Source organism: Psammomys obesus, unplaced genomic scaffold (assembly GCF_907164565.1).
Source record: "Psammomys obesus unplaced genomic scaffold, mPsaObe1.curated_primary_1811, whole genome shotgun sequence".
NCBI lineage: Eukaryota > Metazoa > Chordata > Mammalia > Rodentia > Muridae > Psammomys > Psammomys obesus.
In genome coordinates, this window is record NW_026585687.1 from 343341 (window position 1) to 368562 (window position 25222).

The following is a 25222-nucleotide window of genomic DNA, read 5'->3' on the forward strand; positions in this document are numbered from 1 at the left end:
GGGACCATTTTGCATACTACTAGAAGTCAGTTTTAGAAAATGGCGAGGACACCAGAAATGCAGTTATCCAGGCCACTTGGATGTGTTTCTATGCTACTAGCATGGTCCAGGCGATTCAGCCAGGTCAAGAAGGGTCTCTAGCTGGTGTGGAAGTGACCTTAAGGTGGCAAACTGAGTGAGCCTCACTGAATAACCATTCTGAAGCAAAATTACCTTCATCTGAGATAGAAAAGATGATATTTTTAATATGTTGTCATAGTATAAAAGTATTTTTTGTTTGTTTTTTGAGACAGGGTTTCTTTGTGTAGCCTTGGCAGTCCTGAACTCACTTTGTAGACCAGGCTGGTCTCAAAATCACAGAGACTTGTGTCGACCTCCCCAGTGCTAGGATTAAAAGTGTACACCATCACGCTCAGCTATAAAAGTAATTTTGTTCTTCACAACGACAAAAACAAAGCAAAATTACCTGCATCATAGAATAACTACAGTTATATCCAGTCAGATTTTCTTTTTTGAGAGAAGGAGGAATAAAAGATAAGATAGTAGAAAAAAGCTGTTCTCTAAACATTCCTAGGCAGTGAGATAAAGGCTCATATTTAAAAATATATATATATTTATATATGTATATATACATACACATTGCAAGGCCAATAGTATTTAAGTGCTTAAAGAGCACAAATTAAGACTTTTATTTTGCCTGTATTCTCCCCATTAAATATAGACAATAGCTACATTTGCTGAGGGCCCAGTGTACACTAGGAATTATGCTAAGTAGCTTTATAGTTGTTACCTCATTTACTCTCAATATTTTTCTCACAGAAGGAAAAAAAATCACAGCTTATATATAGGAGAAACCAGTGTTACATAGTTATGAGAGAGTAAGAGTTAGTGCCTAAGGGAAGAACTCTGGTCCCTCACAGAATTCTGTGTGTCCCTTAGCTCAAGTAGAAGGTGGCAATGAAAAATCCTCTGAGATGGAAAATATATTTTTTTTTAACTGTTACTGGGTTATTGGGTGATTACCTGTGATGAAAAAGAAATTAAATACTGCTGTTTGGGACAGATAAATCTTTTCATAGTAACTTGGCACTTTGTTTTTAAAAAGAACATCAAAGGAATGCAGGTAGATTGAGTGGTATACTATCTGCTTAGTGTGGGCTAACCTCTGAGTTCCATCCCTGGTTTTGAGAGGAAAGGAGAGGAAAGAAGCAGAGAAGAGGACTATGTCTGAAAAACTCAAGAACTACAGAGCATTGAAGTTTCCTTCAAAGCGTGGCAGATTATCCTTTTTATTTACAATCTATGTGTAACAAAACTGTGAGACTTTCTGTGCCCATCTGATCAATCCCTTTGCCTTTAAAGAAGTTGGGCAGCAGCTTTTCATTCTCCACATCTGAGACGTAATTTGTAGACTTTTTTTTTTTTTTAAGTATTCCAGCCAAGAAAATCTTTGTAAGTTGGAACTTCCATTTCCAGTGACTGAATTGGGGTTAGAGATCAGTGGTTAAGAATACTGGCTAACCAGACATAGTGGCACATGCTTGTAATTCTAGCACTTGGAAAGAAGAAGCAGAAAGATCTCTGTGAGTTTAAGACCAGCCTGGTCCACAAAGCAAGTCCAGGATAACCAAGGCTACACAGAGAAACCCTGTCTCAAAAAAAAGAACACTGGCTGCTCTTCCAGAGGTCCTGAATTCAATTCCCAGAAACCACATGGTAGCTCACAACCGTCTATAATGGGATTTGATGCCTTCTGGCCTGCAAGCACACATACATAAAATACATACATAAATAAAAAATTTTTAAAAAGCAAAGACTATACCATTTTACCTTATTATGAGAAACTGTAATTAAGAAAAATTAAATGAGCCAGGCAGTGGTGGCACATGCCTTTAATCCCAGCACTTGGGAGACAGAGGCAGGTGGATATCTGTGAGTTCAAGGCTAGCCTGGGCTATACAGAGAAACCCTGTCTGGAAAAACAAAATAAAATAATTTTTTTATTTAAAAAATTTTTAATATTTGTAAAAGATTAAATGATTTTACCTGCATTTTTTTTTTCGCAAACATGGCAAGAACTAGAAGTAAGTTTTGGCTCATTAACATTTTCTGATTTCAATTACAGAGGACTATTCTGTCAATTTATTTTCATATTTATCCCCAAAAATGTAAATTCATTGGAATTCTTGGTGCACAGTGCCTGCCGCATTGTCATATTGTTAACAGGGTAGATAGAGAATGAAATCCATTTTTTCTCATGTAAACTGAGCTTTAAAATCTACAGCTTCAAAACTGGTCATTGTTAACAAGAATAGCCAGCTCAGGGACTTATGGGTGACACAAACCATTCTAATAAAGCTTTTTTAATCGCTAAAGTGAATCTTTATTAATGTGTGTGTATTCTTGTTTTTTTTTTTGTTGTTTGTTTGTTTGTTTTGTTTTTCAAGACAGGGTTTCTCTGTGTAGCCCTGACTGTCCTGGACTCAGTTTGTAGACCAGGCTGGCCTTGAACTCACAGAGGTCCCCCTGACTCTGTCTTCCTGAGTACTGGGATTACAGGCATGAACCATGATGCTGATCGTAACATTGAATTTTTAATTGTTTAGACACAAGGTTTTACTTTGTTGTCCAGAAGGGCTGGTGGGCCACCGAGCTTCCTGAGTATCTGAAATGAGGGAATGTGTCTGGCTCAAGTGCTTTTTTTCTAGATTTTAATTTTTTTAATTTTTTTTTATTTACATTTGTTCCACATGTGTGAGGTTTCGCTTGCATTTGTGTCATGCACCATGAGTGTACCTGGTGCCTGAAGAGGTTGGAAGAAGGCATTGTATTCCCTGGAACTGGAGTTAGCTGTGGTTATGAACCACTGTATGGGTGCTGGGAATTGAACCCCAGGTCCTCGATAAGAACAAGTGATTTTTTTTTAATTTTATTTTATTTTGAGACAAGGTTTCTCTATAGCCTTGGCTCTCCTGGGCTCACCTCATAGACCGGGCTGGCCAAGAACTTAAAGAGATCCATCTGCCTCTGCCTCCCCACACGCTGGGATTACACATAGGAGCCACCATGGAGAGCCTAACTTTCATATTCTATTTGTAAAGAAACAAGATTTTACTTTGTTGTCCAGGTGGGCTGCTGGGCTCCTAGACTCAAGAAATTCTTTGGCGTCAGCTTCCCCAGTAGCTGGGACTAGGGAGGCATACTAGTGCCCTTTGTGTCTGGCTCAAGTACTTAATTCTCTGCAAACAACAGCAAGTTTAACTATTATATTGCAGATTTGCCAGAAAGGGTTTATCTCATAGTAATTCAGAACTATCAGCAGTGCCTCATTTTAATACCATTTCCTCTGATTAGTCATTTGGGTTTTTGTTCTTGTCTTATGCTTCATAGGTTTCCTTTACTGTGAGTCATGTTGCTTTCGGTTTATTGTTGGTCATTTCAAAACATTGTAAATATTATCTGCCGTTTCTTCAGGCATGAAATTCTATTGCTTTACTCGCTAATATCATCCAAGAGTGTATGATACAGACTTAGGAAGAGAATGTACTGAGACGTTGAAGTATTTGTAATAAGACATTCGCCTTAGGATTAGAGGTAGTGCGGAGCTGTCCACCAACTCTTAAATATAGTCCCCCTGTTTTAGGTGGCTCCAGAAGAATTTAAGACCAGCATTGGCCGTGTGAACTCGTGTTTGAAAAAGGCTCTCCCAGTCAATGTGAAATGGCTGCTGTGTGGATGTCTCTGCTGCTGCTGCACCCTGGGGTGCAGCCTGTGGCCTGTTATTTGTCTCAACAAAAGAGTGAGTATTATCAGCCTATTGTATAACAATAAAAAGAGCTGACATTTATTGGACACTTACTTTGTGTTCCAACTGTTTCCATGATTTATTTAATTCCCGGAACAATGCTGTCCTTATTTTAAAGCTAAAGAAACTCTGGGAAGAGAGAGTAAGGCACTGTTCAGCCTTTTTCAATACTTTATCACTTGATATGAGCTTCCACCATTTGAAATAAATGCAATGTAATTGATGTACTCAGGTAAATATATAAGGATTGCTTTAAAAAGAAAACCCAAAGGGATGACTTAAAGGAGTTCTGAGCCACAGGTGTACTAGGAGAGCATCTTTGGCTCTGAAGCCAAGCAGAAGGACCAGCAATCTTCAAAGGTGAAGAAAGCCCTTAGCTTTGATATGTCACAATAACATTCTTTTCTAGTTGTGTCATGAATTTAGTGTATTGCCTTAATTTTGTCTGCTTTAAATTTTTATCTTTATTTTAGGACTGTTTTCCTTCAGTGGGAAGACATCTTTGAAAAAGTCTGATTAGGGCTGGAGAGATGGCTCAGAGGTTAAGAGCACTAGCTGTTCTTCCAAAGATCTGGAGTTCAATCCCCAGCAACCACGTGGTGGCTCATAATCATTTATAATGAGATCTGGTGCCCTCTTCTGGCGTGCAGGTGTACATGCAGGCACACCACTGTATAAATAATAAATAAATCTTTTTTACAAAACAAAGATTGAAAAAAGAAGAAAAGTCTGATTAATGGTCTGGAAATATAGATCTGTGCTACAGTGTTTGCCCAGCCCATGTGAGGCAATAAAAAAAAAAGGGGGGTGGCTGGAGAGATGGCTCAGAGGTTGAGAGCACTGGCTGTTCTTCTAAAGGTCCTGAGTTCAATTCTCGGCAACCACATGGTGGCTCACAGCCATCTATAATGAGGTCTAGTGCCCTCCTGTGGTGTACAGATGTCTGTGCAGACAGCATTTGTATACATAATACATAAAAATATGTATATATTTAAAAAAAAAAAAAAGAAAAGCAAAAAAAAAAAATTGAGAGTAAAGGGCCTGGAAAGATCGGTTAACTGCACTTTCTGTGCAAGTGTGAGGATCTGAGCTTAAACCCCAGCACCTATATCAAAAGCCAGGCATGGGTGGAGACAGAGGGTCACACATGCTTGCTGGCCATCAGCAAGAGACTCTGTCTTAAGGAAATGGGTTGGAATCTGGGTGCAGTGTTACACGCCTCTAACCCCAGCACTCAAGAAGCAGAGGCAGGCAGATTGCTGTGAATTCAAAGCCAGCCTGGTCTACAAAGCAAGTCCGGGACAGCCAAGGCTACCCAGAGAAAGCCTGTCTCAAAAAAACAAATAACAACAACAACAAAAAAAAGGAAATGGGATGGAGCTAGAGTGGTACACAAGCACACACGTGAACATACGTGTGCATATACAGCACATACATGTAGACACACCATGTGCATGTGTGTGCACACACAAAAATTATGATTAAATACAGTGAGGATAAACACCCATTCTACCTGAAGTTCTTTCCATAGTACATACTAATGCTTTGTTTAAACTTGTTAACAATTGGTCCACTAGATCAGATACGGTATTATAAACTGAAAATATTCAGCCAGACAGGGATGGCACACGCCTTTAATCCCAACACTTGAGAAGCAGAAGCAGGTGGATCTCTGAGTGTGAGGCCAGCCTGGTCTACAGGATGAGTTTCAGGACAGCCAGAGTTAAAAACAGAGAAACCCTGTCTCGAAGAAAATGTTCTCAAGAAATAATCATTTTATCTTGCATTTTCTCTTAAGCTCTCTCATGGCTACTTCAAAAGGATAGATAATAAAGTGACTTTTTTTTTTTAAAGCTCGAGCATTGTATATGCTAGTCAGGTGCTCTACCACTGAGTTATAGCCCCAACCCTTGTTTGTATTTTGAGACAGGATCACATTAAATTACCCGGGCTGATTTGTATGTGTGTGTGTTATTTTTTCTTTCTTTTTCTCTTCTTTTTTCTTTTTCTTTTTTTTTTTCAAAACAGGGTTTCTCTGTGTACTCCTAGCTATCCCAGACTCTTCTCCGACTTGGAGATCCACCTGCCTCTGCCTCCCCAGTGCTGGAATTAAAGGCATGTGCCACCACTGCCAAGCAGCAGATTTTTTTTTTTTCTCAGACAAGGTCTTATTATGTAGTCCTGTCTAGCCTGGAACTCATTATGTGGTCTCGAGCTCACAGAGATTTGTATGCATCTGCCTCTGCCTCCTCGGTGTTGAGGTTAAAAGCTAGCACTACGACACACCTGGCCCAGCTGATTCCTCTGTAGCGCCAGGTAGGCCTTGAGCTTGTGGTCTTTCTCCCTCAGTCTCCTAAGCAATCGAGATCATAGGGGTGCATTCACCAGGCCCAGCTCCCCTATGACATTTTTGAAGAAAAAGTTAAACACTACTGATTCCTTTAATAACCACCAGTAGGTCAGAGCTTTGTTTGAAATACAGTTGAATTTGTCAATGCAAGCATAGTATTTTCAACTGACTTTCTATACCTTTAAAAAAAACTGACAGCATAAATTTTATAGTTGTATTTTTTTTAGAAGTTAGAATCAATAACTTTCACCATATTATTTTAAAGCCTCAGTGTGAATTAATCATGATTTGGATTTCCTAGTCTTAATTACTTAGAAACAAGGTTTTGGGTTTTGATGTTACAAAGGATATTGTTCTTCTGTGACTCATTTATGCTTTGTCCTTCTCAGTAACTACACCCGAGGGCCTGAAACAGGAACATTTTTTTTTCCAATCATGTGTTGGTGCTAGGAGTATTTCTAACAGAATATCCAATGAAAACTGAAATGATGCTGATTCTGTGATATCCTTCTTTCTGTCGTTGCTTTAGTTAAGTAAGAGTTCATACTAGAGCCAGCAGGATGGCTCAGCTAGCAAAGGTGCCGAGCCTGAGAAATCTGAGTTCCGTCTCCAGACCCACATGGAGTCTTCTGACCCCCGTGTGCATGCACATAACTCGTGCACCAGAACATACGTGTGGGTCCTCGAACGTGTGTACATAGCCATACGTGCATCTTACTAATCTTACAATTGAAAAATAATCATTTGTGGGGCTTGACAGGGGCTTCCAGGTTTAAAAGAATTTCCTACTCTTCTAGATGACGCAAGTTCAAATGTCAGACAGACTTCAGGTGACTTGGAGCCACCTGTAATTCCAGCTCCAAGAGCTCTGAAGTTTCATTGTGGCCTCCGTCAGCACCATCAGACACGTGCTACACAAACATACACACATACACATTTTGTTCGGTTGGTTTTAAGCCAGGGTTTCTCTGCGTAGCCCTGGCTGTCCTAGACTCACTTTGTAGGCCAGATTGGCCTCAAACTCACAGAGATCCGCCTGCCTCTGGAGTGCTGGGATTACAGGCGTGGGCGTCACCGCACCTCACTAAACATGCACATTTTTTTTTTTAACAACAGCAACAGAAAGAAACACTTCAGAATGATAATTCAGACTAGGAATAAGAATCGACTGGTAGAATGCTTACTCTGCATGCACAAAACCCTAACTGCAGTCTCCAGCACCAGGTAGAGCACACATGATAGCACAAGTCTGTAATCCCAGCACTGGAGGCAAAAGCAGTGGAAGCAAGAGTTCAAGGCTGCCGATGACTACCTAGTGGGTTTCTGGCCAGCCTGGGCTATAATAAGATTCTGTCTAAAATGATCCTTCAGTGTAGATTTGTAAACCATTAATTACCCCAAGAGCCAAACCGTTTCTCTGCATTCTTGAATGTTTAAAAGAACTATCTGATCCCAGCACTTGGAAGGCAGAGGCAGGCGCATCATTGTGAGTTCCAGGCCAACCATGTCTACAAAGCTATTTCAGCACAACCAAGGATACATAGAGAAACCCTGCTTTGAAAAAAACTACAACAAATTTTTTTTTAAATATTTTAATTTTTTTAAAGGATTTATTTATTATGTATACAGTGCCTGCAACCCAGAAAAGGGCATCAGATCTCATTATAGACGGTTGTGAGCCACCATGTGGTTGCTGGGAATTGAACTCAGGACCTCAGAAAGCGCAGACAGTGCTCCTAACCTCTGAGCCATCTCTCCAGCCCCCCCCCCCAAAAAAAAAAAATTAAATACAGTAACTATCTGCATTTTAAAAATTAGAATACTGAAACCACAGATCAGTGAGACAGCATTTGCCTAGTGTCTGTGAAGTCCTAGATTCTGCCCCTGGGACTTCATTAATGAATGAAATCATGTTTAAAAGAAGATTTGTACTATCTAGCCAGCTTCTCATAAAAGCTAAAGATCTGAGAAGGCTGGGCTTTAATGAGAGTTTACTGTAGCTACCGTTAGGTAGGTTTTGACTTACTGCTCTTACATGTGCCATGGAAGTGGTTTCATATTCAGCTCTGAAGCTTGGTCATGCCACCACCCTTGCAATGAAGCTACTTTAACCCTTTCTCTTGTATTACTTTGAGCCTTTATAAATTGAGAGAACTAGTAGAGAAGGGAGGGTCACCATCATGCTTGATTCCTTTTTTTTTTTAAGTATTTAAAATTGTTATTATTTTATTTTTAATTTATTTATTTTTATTTTATGTGCATTACTGTTTGGCCTGCATATATGCCTGTGTGAGGGTGTCAAATCTCCTGGAACTGGAGTAACAAGCAATTGTGAGCTGCCGTGTGGGTGCTGGGAATTGAACCTGGGTCCTCCGGAAGAGAAGACAATGCTCTTAACCGCTGAGCCATCTCTCTTGCCCCTAATTAAAGTTTTTTTTTTTTTAAGACAGTAAAAATGAAAGCACTAATGATAATGTCATATCATATAGAGAAATAATCAGGCTTTGTGGTGAAAGACAAATAGTTTTCTCTGCAAGGTATATTCAAAAATTTCTGTGTTTTTCACAGAATATGTTGTGTGCTCTTATGCAAAGAAGACATGAAGCTATTCCATATAGTATTATAACTTAGTTGTAGCCTGCCTTTGAACCTTTTGGAAGGGTCTGTCTGTCTGTTTTTGAGGCCATGTCTCATATCCCAGGCTAGCCTTGAACTCACTATGTAAGTGAGGATGGCCTTGAACTTCTGGTCCTGCATCCACTTCCTGAATGCTGGGATGATTTGCTACTATAGTACCACTATGCCTAGTTTGTACAGTGGTTGGAGTGGAACCCGTGCCTTTATGTTTTGCTGAACTTGAGTCATTTGCCCATAGCCATATATAAGAAAATGTTTCTGTTTATAATGTATAAATAATATACTGGCTAATGAGTGTGTTCACCCATTTACTTTTTGGTCAGCTCTATTAGATAACAGCCTTTCTCCATAAGTTTTTTTTGCAATTTTTGTTTGTTTGTTTTGTTTAGATGGAGTGTTACTATATAGCCCTGGCTGTCCTGCATCTCACTGTGTAGACCAGGTTGGCCTTAAATTCACAGAGATCTACTTGCCTCTGCTTCTTGAGTACTGGTCTTAAAGGTGTATACAACCATGCTCAGCTGCATGTAAGATTTCCATCTGCTTTCCTTAGTAGTTGATACTGAGCTAACTGTTGTAGCCCAAGAATAGCCACACAAACCACCCAGAGTCAGTCTCAGTCATATATGGATGCTTTATTGAACACACATCCCAAGACTTATTGCAGTTAGGGCCATAGTGGACTCTGGAGCCAAACTGTGACATCCACCTGTTCTTAGGGCAGTTTTTTTTTTTTTTAAATAGGAAAACCAAGTACAGAAGACAAGGGGAGGGCAATAATGCATTGTAATACATTTTGGCCAACTAGACAAAGTATTATCAGTTAACCTTTAAGCTGATTGGTCCCAAGTGAGGTAGTGAGGCGGTGGTTAGGGTCTCCCAGAATGCAACCAGAGTGTATCCAAGTGCAGAGATAATGTGGAGTGCAACCAACGTATAGTCAAGTGTGGAGATAACAGAGTATGAATTACGGAACCAATGAGTCAAAGTAAAATGTAAGGTTAACTTGACCCTCTGCAAGGACTTGTTAGTGTCCGCAATGGCTAACTAATTCTAGAAAACTGAATTAAAAATTTTTAACTGAAGCTGGGTGCAGTGGCACATGCCTGTAATCAGCATTTTTGGGAGGCAGAGGCAGGTAGATCGTTGTGAGCCTGGCAAAAGGAGTCCAGAACAGCCAAGGCTACACAGAGATACCCTGTCTCGAAAAAAAAAAAAAAAAGGTTAATTTAATTTCACCTTATAAACAGATGGAGATGGAATACAAAATGGCTTCAGCTTTGTTACAAAGAGCAGGCCTTGACACCAACTTGATACATAGTCAATTGGACAGTGACCAGGCTGGCCTCGAACTCACAGAGATCCTCCAGCCTCTGCCTCCCACATGCTGGGATTAAAGGTGTGCGCCGCCGCCGCCGCCACCACCACCACCACCACCAGGTTTATTTTTTTCCAAGTACTTTTTAAAGAAAGAATTTACATACTATAAAACTTACTTATATTGTCCAGGCTGTAGATTGACGAATTAAAAAAAAAATGGTTTTAATAGGGCTTAAATATTTAATAGTGAACCACCGTGGAGGGCTGCACTCACCCTTAATGAATCAAGTTGCCAAACATGCCACCTCCCTGCCTTACCAGGCGCCTGCTTTATACACCAGTATTTCTCAACCTTCCTAATGCTGCTACCCTTTGATACAGTTCCTAATGTTATGGTGACCCCCAAGGCATAAAATTATTTTTGTTGCTACTTCGTAACAGTAATTTTGCTGCTGATACGAACAGTAAGGTAATAGTAATCTAATACACCAGATAGCTGGTATTGGATTTGTGACCCACGTGTTGAGTCACTGAGACTATAGTGGAAACCTAGGCTTAGAGTGCCACCTGGTGTCAGAATAACCGACATCACTACAAGTGAAACAAAAAAACCAAACTCTGGGAAAAGTTCGATTTGTTGTTGTTGTTGAGTTTTTGTTTCTTTGTTGTTTTTTTTCCCCATTTAAGGTTTTTCTGTGTATCTCTGAATGTCCTGTAATTTTTTATGTAGACCAGGCTGCCCTCAAACTCCTGCCTCTGCCTTCAAGTGGTGGGGTTAAAGGCTTCGGCCACCACTGCCTGGTGGAAAATTAGATACTTATGCACATTTCTTTATTACTTTTTTTTGTTTTGTTTTTTGAGACAGGGTTTCTCTGTATAGCCTTGGCTGTCCTGGCCTTGTAGACCAGGCTGGTCTCGAACACACAGTGATTATAGACATGTTCCTGGCTTTTTTTTTTTTTTTTTTTTTTGTCTAGGTCTTTCTATGTATGCTTGGCTATCCTAGAATTTGCTATGTAGACCAAGCTGACCTCAAATCATGCAAATCCTCCTGCCTCTGCCTCCCTTCAGAGTGCTCAGATGGAAGGGATATGCCACCAAACCCTAATAAAATGCCTGTTTCACCGCTTCCCCTCCCCTGCCCCTCGTCTGGGGTTCTGCTGGTCTCCACAAACGCTATCTAATCAAGACTTTGAAAGATGGCTTCAAAGTGTCCTACAGATTCATATGTCATTACACTGAGTACCAGGAATTAGACAGACTCCCGAATTGGCAGACAGAGGGACCTTGATGAGGCAATAATGTGGTGAGCTTCCAAAATGGCTGGCTTTGTCCTCATTCTCCTGACCTGAAACAAAAACCTGGCTTAAGACCATAAGCTTAAGACAAAAGCCTGGGGAGCTTTTTTCTCTTCTTTTCTACCGGTAGGACTGGTTCCTTGTTGATTGGTTGTTGCCTTCTGTTCAGTTGTAGGTGTTCCTTATGTGCTTTGAAGATGAATCCCACATCAGACTTGCAGATGTGGTCGCACATTTATGTGGGTTGCTTTTTTGTTTCTTTTTTACTTTCCCCTTCTCTGGGTTTTATGTTTGGGATAGGGGCTGGGAGCGTCTAGGGTTTTCTGTTCTTTTTGTTTCATTTGGGGTTTTATTTGCTTGTTTGTTGCGGGGGGTGGTCATATTAAAAAAATTGCCAAGAGCAACACAAAAAGCTTATTATTTATAACCTTTTTAAAGGGAGTTTTTACAGCTTCTAGGCTGATATTTAAGCCTTTAATTCATTCTGAGTTAATTTTTGTATTATGTAAGCTAGGGCCAACTCCACTCTTACCTTCATATATCCAGTTTCCCAACCACATTCAAGAAGCCATCCTCTCCCCATTGTGTCCTTTTGCTATTTTTGTTGAAAATTAATTGATCACGTGTGGGTGGACTTATTTTTCAGCTCCCTGTTCTTTTCTACTGGTCTGTATATTTGGGGGGGGGGTTGTTTTGGTTTGGGTTTCTTTTGCATATATGTATGCTGGCACCCATGGGGTACAGAAAAGGGTGTCAGGCTCCTGGAGTAGGAATTACAAATGGTTGTAAGCTTCCCCATATGGATACCAAACACTGACTCCCAGTCCTCTTAACTTTGGAGCCCTCTCTCCAGGCTCATATGTCTCTTTCATCCTAGTGTCATACTGCTTTGGGTAACCTTCCGATTCTGATTTCATATTAGGACATGTGATATCTCTAGTTCATTCTTTCTCAGGATTCTTCTGGATCTCGGGGTCTTTTGTGATTCCATACAAATTTGGGGGATTTTTCTTTCTCTATTTCTATATTGCATTGAAGTAGTGTGGCTAGTTCAATATAATGCTTCATCTCATGATCAAAATACAGATTTTTTTTCACCTTTCTACTCATTTTTTCTTTTTAATTTTTGCACAAGTGGGTCCTTCCTTCCTTTCTTTTACCCTTTTTATTTACTTATTTGAGGCAGGGTCTCACTGTGTAGTGCTGACTCATGATTGGCCCAAAACTCACAGGAATTCACCTCCCAAATGCTTGGATTAGAGAGGCGTACCACATCCGGATTTTCTTTTATTTTAATCAGAAACGTTTTAAAATTTACAGTAAGAATCAAAAATTTCTGATAATCTTAACAGTGTTTTTTAAAGCTTCAGAAACTTTTCTGGCTTCCTGCAAAGTACATGCAATTTTTGAACGGATTTGACTGGAAAGACTCAGCCTGTATCCTATTCCCCGCCTTACTGCTTCTCTCATTTCAAACTTCACTTTCTGCTAGGAAAACTTTCTGTGCTGAGCCACCTTCGTTTGGAAGGTAAAATGTTCACTGAAAAAGTAGTCCCCGAGAAAGGTACATGAACAGCCTGTAATGGCTGCTGTTCTGCTAGCACTGTAGCTCTCATAAGCAGTCCAGTGTGTGGCCGTGTACCACACAACAATTCATATGTATACTTCATTTGGAAAAACATAAATTCAATTTTGATGGCTGGCTGGATGGATAGATAGATCTCCTTTTATAGCTATACGGTAACCATAGAGTGTGTTACTTTGCTTTTGGTGGTTTCTGTCACATACATTGCCTTTTTTCTGGTTTCTGATAAGAGAAACCAGAGAAGAAATTAATAGAACTGTACAAGAAAACAGAAAAAACACAGACACATATAGCTTGTATAGCTTATAATGTTCTTAGCGAATAGTGTTCTTCAGCTCTTCTCACAGAATCTTGATTCTTTTTCTTAGACCAGAAGATCGATTCAGAAGTTACTAGAATGGGAAAATAACAGATTATACCACAAGGTAAGACATTTTAGGCAAATAAATGCCCCATTCATGTGTTTGCATTATCAGATTGAAAAGGTAAGTACTACATGGATTATTCAGTACACAGAGGAAGGGATTAATAGAATACTCCTCAGTTATTAGCATGCATTCTTGATAAGGGTTTTGAAATGCTCTTTTATGCCATGCAGCCTAGACTGAACCTTTAGTGACTTATTCAAATGTAATTAACCAAAGATGATAGAAAACTTCTTAACCAACATCTACCTTTTTAGCTTGCTTTGCACTGGAAGTTGACTAAAAGAAAATGTGAAACTAGCAATATGATGGAGTATGTAAGTATGAAGTTGTTTTCATCACATTTGTTGGATTTCACCGCCAGTGTAATGTTTTCCTATGTTCACCATCTGTTGTCTGTGCCTTTTAACTCCTCAGCCCAAATTTCTGTCTGTTGAGGCGCAGAGGCCACTCTTTATCTTCTTTAGACTTGTGGCCAACCTAAAGTATCTCGGAAGCTTAGAAGGCAGGTCTCAGCTCCTCTGCTCAGCTGAAAATGTTGTATACCCTTCATTTCTGTTACCACAGACACAAACTATAACATATGGCAGTGAAAACAGCTGCTGCCTAGCAAAATACACCAAGGTGCAAGCTTGTCAAAAAACTTACGTAAGCAATTGACTTTCAGTTTGGGGCTTACATTGCTAGCTTTTTTTTTTTTTTTTTTTTTTAACTTGGCTGGCATTTAACTTTGAGTGACTAAACTATTAAATGAATAAAATCTATTAAATTGAATTTGAATATAAGCTAAGAATTTTTACCAAAAATCCGTAATCTTGCTGGGTGTGGTAACACAAACCTTTTACCCCAGCAGGGGGCAAGTGGATCTCGGTAAGTTTCAGGCCAGCCAGGACTGCATAATGAGACTCTATCTCAAAAAAAAAAAAAAAAAAAAAAAGAAAGAAAGAAAATACGAAGTCTTATTCATAAGGCATAAGACCACATATGAACAATATGATCTATTCACCATCTTGAACCTACCAGTGTTTATCATTAAACATTCCACAGCTGAGAATATAATGCAGCCTGAAAAAGCGCTTGTCCAGCATCTAGAGCCCTGTTTGGTCCCTAGCACCAACTTTAAGCAGGTTGCCTGTAAACAGGAAGTTCAAGGTCTTCCTTAGCTTTATAGTAAGGTCAAAGCCTGCCTGAGATATTAAGACTGCCTTCACCATGATAAAAGAAAAGCATAATAATAGAAGTGGCTCGTGCCTTTAATTCCAGCTCTTGGAAGCAGAGGCCGGAGGATGGGTATCTCTTCGTTTTGGGGCCAGCTTGATCTACATAGAGAGTTCCAGGCCAGCCAGGGCCACATATTGAGACCCTGTCTCACAAAAACAGAAGTCTTGGAAGCCTTTCTGCAGTTCAGATGTGTTATAGTCAATCTGTTTGAGCAACTCATATTTCATAAACGACTCACAAAAATAATAATCCTAAATTAATATTAGTTGCTTTAATTAAAAAAATAAAAACAGGTTATTTTTTTTTCCTAATCTGTATAAAGCAGTTTTAATCTCTTTTTGGCTGAAAGAATCAGGATTATAAAAATGTAATAGAGTTTGGCTCTCAGCAAATAGCTATTCTAAATCAGTCAATAATAGCTGTTAGTTCCAGTGATTAGGTTTGTCTGCCAGTTCAATTTTGAAATGAATGGTCTGTTTTGTCGCAACTTGTGCTTAATTTTTTTTTTTTGAAGAACCATTTCGTGTATTTCACTCACTTCCTATAACACAGAATGAAAATACAGTTCTGTGGAAGTCAACTAGATTTTGTGGGTTATATACATTAAATGAAAAAAAATATATTATGTCAATATGTTCTTTTCTGTCTTTATTTTACAGGTAATACTAATAGAGTTCTTACCAAAATACCCCATATTCCGACCCGACTGAGGAGTTTTGTTCTGTCACTTCTGTGTTATCTGTCATTTCCTACCCTTAGTGCCTTGTAGATGATCTTGGAATGGAGACAGTCTCCTTTGCTGTGTTCAATTTATTCTTTACAACAGTAGAATATTCTCACTATTTTATTTGTGTTGATTTAAGAAGACAATTTGCACATCTTTTTGTTATTAAATGAGGCTTGTGTTTTGCACTCTCAATTTTTAAATACACACAAACATATACACGTGTATATATAGTTGACACTAAAAACATCAGTGCTGGTGTTTAAAGAAACAACAACAACAACAAAAAACCCTTTGTTCTGAGCATGCCACCTTATGATTTTCATACTCACTGTTTCTAAATATGCATCATTTTTCTAGGCTATTTAATGCTCTGTAACACCTTACTGGACACACCTAAATAAGCTTTTGGTAGCTTTTAGAAATGGTTTTACTCTGCTTTCAAAGAACATGCAATTAATAGCACTGGTTTCCTCCTGCACTTTGCTAAATTGTCACTTATGTTAGTGGATAAAATATTTAAACTCCTAAAGACTTGTAAATATTGTCTCTTTGCATAATGTAAAATGTGGTATGCCATGGTTTACAGAATGTATTATTCTCAGTGTATTGCCAACAATTCCACATAGATTTTAATGTGAATGAACTTTGCAAGCATCCTTTTGAATGTAGAGACCTTTAACGTGCTGTTTCTTGGCAAAGCCAAAATGAGTATGTTAAATTTCAGGTGTGGGGCCGGATTGCCCTTCTTAACAAGTGGATTAAAACTGAAATCATTATTCAGATCTTGTACATTACACCTGAGACCAAGAACCTTATTTTTTTCATTTGGTTCATTGTGATTCATTTATCCTCCACTTCACCCTCCCCCACCCCCATGTTTGATATCAAATACATCTTAGGGCCTCACTGGCTCTCATTTCCTTTCCCTTATGTATCCTTTCCCTCCTTTGAAAATACACAGATTTTAAGTGTCTTGAGAGCCTGGCTCACGCCTGTAATCCTAGCACTATGGAAGCAGAGACTGGTGGGTCTCAATGAGCTTGAGACCAGCCTGATCTACAGAGTGAGTTCCAGGACAGCCAGAGCTACACAGAGAAACCCTGTCTTGAAAAACAATAAACAAACAAACAAAAAGATGTCTTGAGATTTTGGCTCCTGTGAGGTATCAAGGCCCCCATGAAAGCCTTGGTTTATCCTCTTCTGAAGTTCCTGTGTTCTGCATTGAAAAAGAGTGCTGACAATCTCTACCTGTGTAGCCTGTCAGAGTTGATAAAATAGGCTCAGCTTTCTGCTTGAGGATATTTTTTAAACATTTGGAAATTATTAAGGAAAAAGTAAAATTTAGATAAAATTGTTTTTGTTTTTAAATTGACCACGTGTTTTGATTGGTACATGCATCTTTTTCTGACTTCACAATTAAATTGAGTAAGATTACCACTCTGGTTCTACTACCATTTGAAATTATAACAAAGGTTTTATATCATATTAATTCAACTGCAAGTGAAGGCCTGTATGTGGGTGTGGTTTATAATTTACATTGGCTGACATACATTCTCTTTGTTCTTCAATTCTTAACTACTTTTAAGTAAGTTCATCCCAGTGAACCGAACAATCACACAAGGTCAAGTGTTTTTAAAAGTTATGCCTCATCTGAAATCCTTAGTCCTTGACTGAAGGAGGAAAGACACTCTGATATATGGTTCTTATGCTTTGCACAAACACTTTTGGAGTTCCGTTCCCCTGTGCCACTCAGCCACCCCGAATCTCTAAGTTCTAATATATTGTGTATGCCTGCAAATATATCTGCCTACTGCAAAGTTGAAGGTGTATTTTTATAGACAAGAAGGAAGCCTCTGAAAATGCATACCTAATGTCTTGTTTTATAGCTAAGGTCAGGGAAAAACATATCTATGTTTTAGGTTCCAGCTAATGTCATCAAATTTATGTTTTATACTGTGATATTTTAATACCAAAATTGATGTCCATCATAATACAGAATTTTTAATTCTTACTGGTAAAGTAATTTTGTGAGTGTCATCCCTCAGCAATCTTACATTTTGTCTGTAGCCTTAGAATTTGGCGAAATAGGGATCATAGTAACTGTTTCTGCCATGTACAAATCACACTTCATTTTGTTTTTTTTTTTTTTAAAAAAAAAAGAAAAAACAAGAAGTGTAATGAATTGTTTCCATGAAACAAATATTAAGATAGGAATAGATATTATCTGGTGGTGACCAAGTATAATTCAAGTTACAATAGTATTTGGCATCAGAAAACATTTGTCAAAATATGTCAACTCAATTTGAGCTACTCACTCATAAATGGGTTATTTGAATGTTCCGTATGCTAATAGACTGACAGTTTCTTGAGCTACCCAGAAAACCATCTATTTTCTCTTTTCCTTTCTTTCTTGTGTGAGTGCTTTTTTTCCACACTGTTTTTCCTTAAAGGAAGGTGATTAGAAATCAGGTCGTTTAGGTGGGAAAGAGGTTGTTTTCATTGAAATTAGCCACAGCAAATGCTAACCTGACAGACTGTACCCTGGCTGCTAATTCCTCCCCCACCACACTTTTTTTTTTTTTCAATTATCCTCAAATAGAGTGTAACATGTATTTTTCTATTGGGTTATCCAAGAATTTTGTGAAAGTTATTTTTGACTGAAAAAAATTAATTTTGTTGATACGTAATATTCCTTTATTAAAACTGCATGGTAGTTTCTAAAGGATAAGGTTTTAAAATACCATGTTTTTGCCAAAGCATTTAAATCTCATTAGCTTTGAGATTGCAAATTAAAAGAATTTTTTTTTTTGTCACATTCTGAAAAGCCTGGCATGGTGGTTTACTCCTTTAACCCCAGCACTCAGGAGGATAAGGCAAGAGAATTGCTGTGAATTTGAAGGCAGCCTGGGCTACATGAGTTCAAAGCCAGCCTGGGCTACAGAATGAAACCTTGTCTCAAAGAGCAGACAGGAAGACAGACAGAGAGAAAGAAAGAAAAAGAAAAAGAAACAAGTTTTCTGTTACTTCTCATTTGATCCAATGGTCATATTAAAGCTTATCTAGAAGGCCAATAGCATCTATATTATTAATAAAAATAAGGGCAAATCTCATTTGTGGATTAACCCCATCTCAGATGTCTTCTTCTCACTTCCCCTCTTAACCCGTGTTTATTTATGAAAGAGATTATTTTTAACTTTAGAAGTAGATGGGAAAGTGCCTTGTCTTTCTCAAAGATAACATGGAATGTGGAAGGAAGCAGAAGGAATGAATTCATAATTAGTAGAAATGATTCTTTTCAACTAATCATGATAACACTAGGTTATTATATTTCTCTTACTTAAGCAAGCCCATTTACTTATTTTTCCAATGGTGATATATTAATGATAAAATAATCATGGAATAAAAGTACCAGTCACGTAAATAATTAGGGTGAATTTTAATGCTAGTAAGCATAGAATTGACTATAGTTCTGGATGGACAATGGTCTTTGATTGAAGACTGTACCAAAACTGACATAAGAATTGATGTCCATATTTCTTATATTAGCATGACCTGTCATAAACACTAATATCTCAGAAATTAAACTGTGTTGATGCCTAGCATTGCCCTTTTTAATGAGAGTTATTGTTGCCTTTGATAATTTTAGAAAACCTCAATAACATTTGTAAGCCTAACAACAGTTAGGGATTTTCAAATGGCTGAGACCTTTACAAATCATTAGCACTTTTATTTTTGCTTACAGGTAAGCTGCCACTTAGAATTTAAACCGCTACTTGAACATGAAGTTCCCAAACAATATTTCGCTTGAAATTACTATATGTCCTAGGCAAATACAGAAATTATACTCATCTGAGTAATTGGGACAGTTTTACATAGCAGAAATACTTTTCACTAAATTGACAGGAATTGTTCATTTCATTCAAGTTAAGTCCGATTATGCCTATAAAAGTCTGCTTCTTATGAAAAGGTTTATTTTACAACTATCAAATCATTCAGGTTCCCTTAAGTGGTGAACTGTTGGGAAATTTTTCCTAGTAAAGAATAAGTTTATTAATACTTTAATAAACTTAATAAGTTTATCATATACTTTGTGAGCTAAAAATAATTGAAGGATATTCGTAAGTATATCTTTCCGTGTGTGTGAGTGTGTGTGTGTGTGTGTGTGTATAATCCTTATCTTGCTCAAACTTTTCCTTACCTGATTCTGAGCCAGCCTTTTTATTTTGATGATAGCAACCTGAGAATATGTTCCATTTTCTGTGAATTTTGTCAAAGTCAGACTTACTGAAGAAACAGTTTATCTAATATTGTGAGCCCCAGGCAAGTGACCTAAATTACATGTCAGTGTTTTCATTTGTAAAAGTAGTGGGTTGAACCTGAGCTAGACAGAGAATGAGAGGTGAGCTAACATTCTGTGGTTCTGAGAAGGCCTTGAAAATCTTTGCTGTGCAGAGTGTGAGAATAGTTATTGTCAGATCTACACTTGGGAAACTCATACTGTCTTGCACACAGTTTGAGTTGAGGTTGCTGGCTGGCTGCTAGTTGATGTGTGTCAGTAAATACACACTCAAAGAACCTGATGCCTGGTAGACCTTATTCCCTCTGTCCTGATAAAAGTGAATGTAGTTTCCCTAGGAAGTGAGGGCTGGGATCTCTGTTTGCCATGTGGTGTGTCACTGTGCCGTCCGTATCTAGGCAAGAAGTGCAGGTGTGACAAGAGCAGACATGTAAAAGGATCTGCTTAGAGCATGTGAAGAGTTGCATATTCAATTTCACATCTGCTTCAGTGTCTCACCAGGTTCCCTACTCACAAAAAGATCCGTTGGAATGGATTTAGAAATGTAGGTGGAAAGGAAAATGGCGTACAGTTCCAACCCAAGTCAGTTCTGGTTTAGTTCTTTGCCCTGCTGCTTAATTCCTCTGTACCTCATGTCCTCATTGCTGAAGTGGGGACAAGAATCTGGACCTACCTCACAGGGGAATTGAGGGTCTTTTTTCATGTGTTCGTGTAGTTAGAAGCTGACTAGAAGAAATAATGGATAACAGTTATATAATTCTAAGTAGATGTGACTTTTGATCTGTTATGTTCTTTTTCTCAGTAATACCCTACAGAGTGTTACATTGATTTTTTTTTTTCAGTAGTCATTTTTGTTGCTAGTGCCCTATTAAACATGAGTGATTGTACTATGTCAATACTTGATTTAGGGAGGAAAGCAGGTGGGTGTGAACCAGTGGCTCTCAGTTTGGGGCAGATAAAGAAAGATAGCAGTGGAGTGTATCCTTGAGCCTCTCTCAAAAATTTATGAAAAAAAAAAAAAACACACTAAAGGCCACACACTGACCTATCACATTCTTACTACACCAGCCAAACAAGACATGGAATCACCATGCATTTTGCTCATGTGCTTTCCTGTTCTGTCTGTTAACATTGCTTACCCACACTGATTGAAAGCTGGGAATGGAAGTGTGCTTGTAACTAATGGAAATGAGAAAGATGTCCTTAAGTGTACTTTAATATATACTTGAAAATGGGGAAGGAATTAAGAGATCTATATTATGAAAATGTTGGGAGCCACTTTTATAAAAGAACTATTTGATCCTCTCAACACGTTGCTTCCTAGTCCCTGAATGAGAGAGAGAGAGATTGAGAGAGAGAGAGAGAGATTGGCTAGGTTGAGGTATAAATTCAGTCTTCAGTTTTGCTTTGTTTCAGGATTCTGGAACTGAACTGATTCGATGAGCTATGTCCATGTACACACACAGGATTGCAAATGTGCAGTGTTCTAGTGTCATGTTCTAGTAACAATTTCTAAGTCTAAGTAACAATTTCTCTGCCTCTTAAAGTAATTGTGTGTGTAAAGTTTGTATGGTAATCAAGGCAATAAGTTCTCAAATGTTCCTTTTACTCCTGCTTATTTAATTTGCTTTTATCTTGGCATAATCTTCCTGCTTTTCTGTTTTTCGTGTAAGCAAATAGTTAAAAATTGTTTTAATGCCTGGACTTTGAAACAAGTTACAAATGTTTGAAATTATATAATCTACAAGCTAGTTTGTCATCCTTGGACTAACCACATACAAGTATGAATCTGTACTGCAACAACAGGACATCCAGATAGCTACAGAGCTGGCGTTGTTCAAAAAAATCTGGTTGAAAATGAAACAACTTCTACATTTTGGCAGAGGATTCCTGTTGGGACAGCTTTACCAGAAGAGAATAATAGTGGATATGTCCATCAAACCAAGAACTTTCATGCATCTTGTAGTGTTATGTAGCCTGTGGAATGAATTCTTCTTCCCCCTTGAGTCCAGGGCTGATTCCCCTGGAAGAACTCAACCTATATACAGCTGTGCCAAAATGAAGGCTACTTGCCTCTGAAACTTTCACTGCTGCTTCTGTCATTGTTCACTTGTCAGATAAAATTTTATTCTCAGGATGCAAATTCCAATAAAGTGCAAATCTGTGTTAATGAGTTGAACCGTGTGACTTCGGGGTGCACCTTCTCAATTTCTTTCCTTATGTTTTCATCATCATAATAAGATTACTTGGGGGTGCATACCATCACTCAGCTGGTAAAGATCTTATTTGATCCCCAAGACCCACATGTTAGAAGGAGAGAACTAACTCTCACAAGTTGTTCTCTGACCTCTTCACATCTCTCTCTCTCTCACACACACACACACACACACACACAAACAAATAAACAGATAAATAAGTGTAATTTAAAAAAAAATTTTTTTTTCAAGACAGGGTTTCTCTGTGTAGCTCTGGCTGTCCTGGACTCACTGTGTAGATCAGGCTGGCCTCGAACTCACAAAGGTCCACCAGCCTCTGCTTCCTGAGTGCTAGGAATATAGGTGTGTGCCACCACTGTTCCCACTAAATTGAATAATTAATTAAGCAACCTTTCATACTTTTTTTTTAGAAAATTTGTCATGTTGTATAATAAAGTTAATTTATATTACTTTTTTAACATTTATTCACTTTACATCCCAGTTGGAGCCCCCACCCTCCTCTCCTCCCAGTCCCACCTTCCCTCTCTGTTTCCCCTACCCCTCCTCCCTTACTCTTCGGAGAATGGGAGCCCCCCTCACCACTCACCACAGCATAATTTATATTAATTTTAAACAAGTTTAGACCGTATGAAACAATCACCATAGTTAAGATCAAACATATTCTCATCTCTTCAGAAAGACCCTCCCAACTCCCTTCGGTATCAATCTAACACCATGACTCAACAAACCAGGCATGGTGGCACAGACCTCTAATCCCACCCTGCACATGGGAGCCTGAAGTAGGAAGATTATGGTAAACTCCAGCCCAGCATGGCCTATATACCAAGTTCCAGACCAGCTGGGGCTAATAATGAGCCTGAAAATAATGATAAAATAATTAATAATAATAATAAATAATTTTGTAGAGATCATTATTACTTGAGACTTCTGTTTAATGGCACTATTTTGCATATTGCTTTTCTTCCCATTGGTTAGTATTGTGTCTGGTTCTATAAGTAATTTATGCTATTTATTGGCTTTGGGACCCTTCATTATACCCAGTGTTTGACATGTGGCTAAGTAGCCAAACACAAATGTTTAAGCAAGGAGTGTGGAAATAAAAAGCTACCTAGCAAGTTTTGACTCTCATCGGCAAGTGACTAGCATCTTCTACTTGAGTTGTACTCAGCTGGTTAACATCCATTCATACGAGATTTAAGGGAAAAAGAAATGCCTTGTGCAAAACTGATCAAAAATAGCAAAGTAAGGGTCAGAGAGAGAGAGGGCTCAGCAGTTGAGAGAACTCACTGCTCTTGCAGGTGATGTATGGTTCCGAGCACCCACATGGTGAGTCCCAACTGTCTATGCCTCCAGTTCCAATTAATCTGACACATCTTCTGATCCCCATGGGCTTCTTCATGCACACACTGTGCATACATATACTCAGGTATACAGGCACATATAACATATTTTTTTAAAATAACAAGGGGAGCTAGAGAGATGCCTCAGAAATTCAGATCTCTGCTGTTCTTGGAGAGGATCTGGGTTCAGTTCCCACTACCCAAATGGCAGCTCACAATATCTGTAACTCTAGTTCTGGGGAATCCTGTAAAAGTAAAACTTGTATTCACCTGATGTAATAGTGTTCTTGGAGACTTGCTGCCTTTGTCTGCTAACCTAGGCCTATTCCTGGAAACATCTAGCCTCTGTGCAACCTAATCTAGGCCTAAAATGTTTTCAGCCTCTGAGACTTACAGCTGAATAAACTCACCTTTTCCAGTTCTTTCTGAACAATGGCTGTATGGTTCAACTCAGCTGTACAGGCTCAAACTTCTCTCCAAACTGACTGATTCAATCTAACTTCTCTCTCAGCTTCTCACTGAATTGATCTGCTTGGACTCAAACTCTAGCAATCTATTGTAATCTTCTGGCTCTTTCTCGGTCTCTGGCTAGTTCTGTCTTCACCTATGTTGAGATTGTTCTATCTTCAACCTCTCTTTGTACAATTTTCCCAGTAAAAACTCCCCCTAAATTCCACAAACTGAACTGCCACAAACTCAACTCTACTGCACGGCCTCTGAACAACCTGATTCAAATGAACTGCCTGAACAGAACTCAGAGATCTGCATGTCTCTGTCCCCCTACATGCAGGGATTAAAAGCACGTACCAAGAAGCCTCTACCAAAGCTTTTCTTTACCTGAAACTTGCTCTATACCAGGCTGGCCTTGAACTCAGAGATCTGCTTGCCTCTGTCTCCTGGAATTAAAGGCATATCCATATTTCAGCCAGAAAAGCCCTGTTGCTGGATTAAAATTCTTTTACAGGATCCAATTTTCTGGCCTCCATAGGCTCCAACACACATGAACACTGAAAAGCACATACACACCACATAATAAATATGTCTAGCTCTGTCAATGGCAGTCGTTGACAATGAAAGCTGTCATATGAAAATAACAAATTGAAAAACTGGACAGTGGTGGTGTACATCTTTAATCACAGCACTTGGGAAGCAGAGGCAGGCATAGCTCTTGAGTATGAGGCCAGCTTGGTGTACAGAGCAAGTCCCAGGGCAGCCAAGGCTTCACAGAGAAACCGTATCTTGGAAAACCAAAAGAAGAAAGAAAGAAAAAGAAAGAAAGAAAGAAAGAAAGAAAGAAAGAAAGAAAGAAAGAAAGAAAGAAAGAAAGGAAGGAAGGAAGGAAGGAAGGAAGAAGGGAAAGAAACGAAAGAAAGAAAAGAAAAGAAAGGGGGAAGGAAGGAAGGAAGGAAGGAAGGAAGGAAGGAAGGAAGGAAGGAAGGAAAAGAGAGAGAAGGAAAGAAAGAGAAAGGAAAGAAAGAAAGAAAAAATACCGTAACAGAAACAAAAGCATTGAAAAAGCCTGGAAGAATTCCGTAAAAGCCTGGAAGAATTCCGTAACAGAAACAAAAGCACTGGAAAAGCCTGGAAGAATTTGCCCTGTATGACTCCCAGGGGCTTACATTCATCCCACAATAAGACAAGAACCCTGAAATAATGTAGGCCAAGCAATTAAAACCTGCCCAGGCACCCCGGGAAAAGGTCAAGGACATAGGAGAAAAGAGAAAACCTGCCTTGCAAGAAGAGATTCCCACAGTCCTAACAGCTTACCTCCCGGTCAGGTTAACATATGCATACCTGCTGCATTCTGTATCACCTTTTCCATCAAAATTTAGAGCTGCTGTGAGGTAAATAAGCAGGGATTAGAGTCTTGAGGCTATTGAGGATGAGCCTTCATGGGAATGGTCAGCTTTTCACCTGAGCTCCAGTTCCCTGCCCCCTTACAACTACCTTCCCTACAATTTAAATTTCCTCTCCAGAGGTGATTTCAGGCCTCTGTAGAGG

General features: G+C 38.8%; 1 protein-coding gene across 1 annotated transcript in view; it reads left to right on the top strand.

Annotated features, from left to right (window-relative positions):
* Positions 1-21831, top strand: part of Chic1 (cysteine rich hydrophobic domain 1) — a 36589-nt gene extending 14758 nt beyond the window's left edge. The window contains exons 3-6 of the mRNA XM_055592379.1: positions 3644-3799; positions 13364-13420; positions 13678-13737; positions 15301-21831. Of these exons, the coding sequence (XP_055448354.1) occupies positions 3644-3799; positions 13364-13420; positions 13678-13737; positions 15301-15351 (324 nt within the window). The 3' untranslated portion in view covers positions 15352-21831. The remainder of the gene's footprint in view (positions 1-3643; positions 3800-13363; positions 13421-13677; positions 13738-15300) is intronic.
* Positions 21832-25222: the final 3391 nt, after the last annotated feature.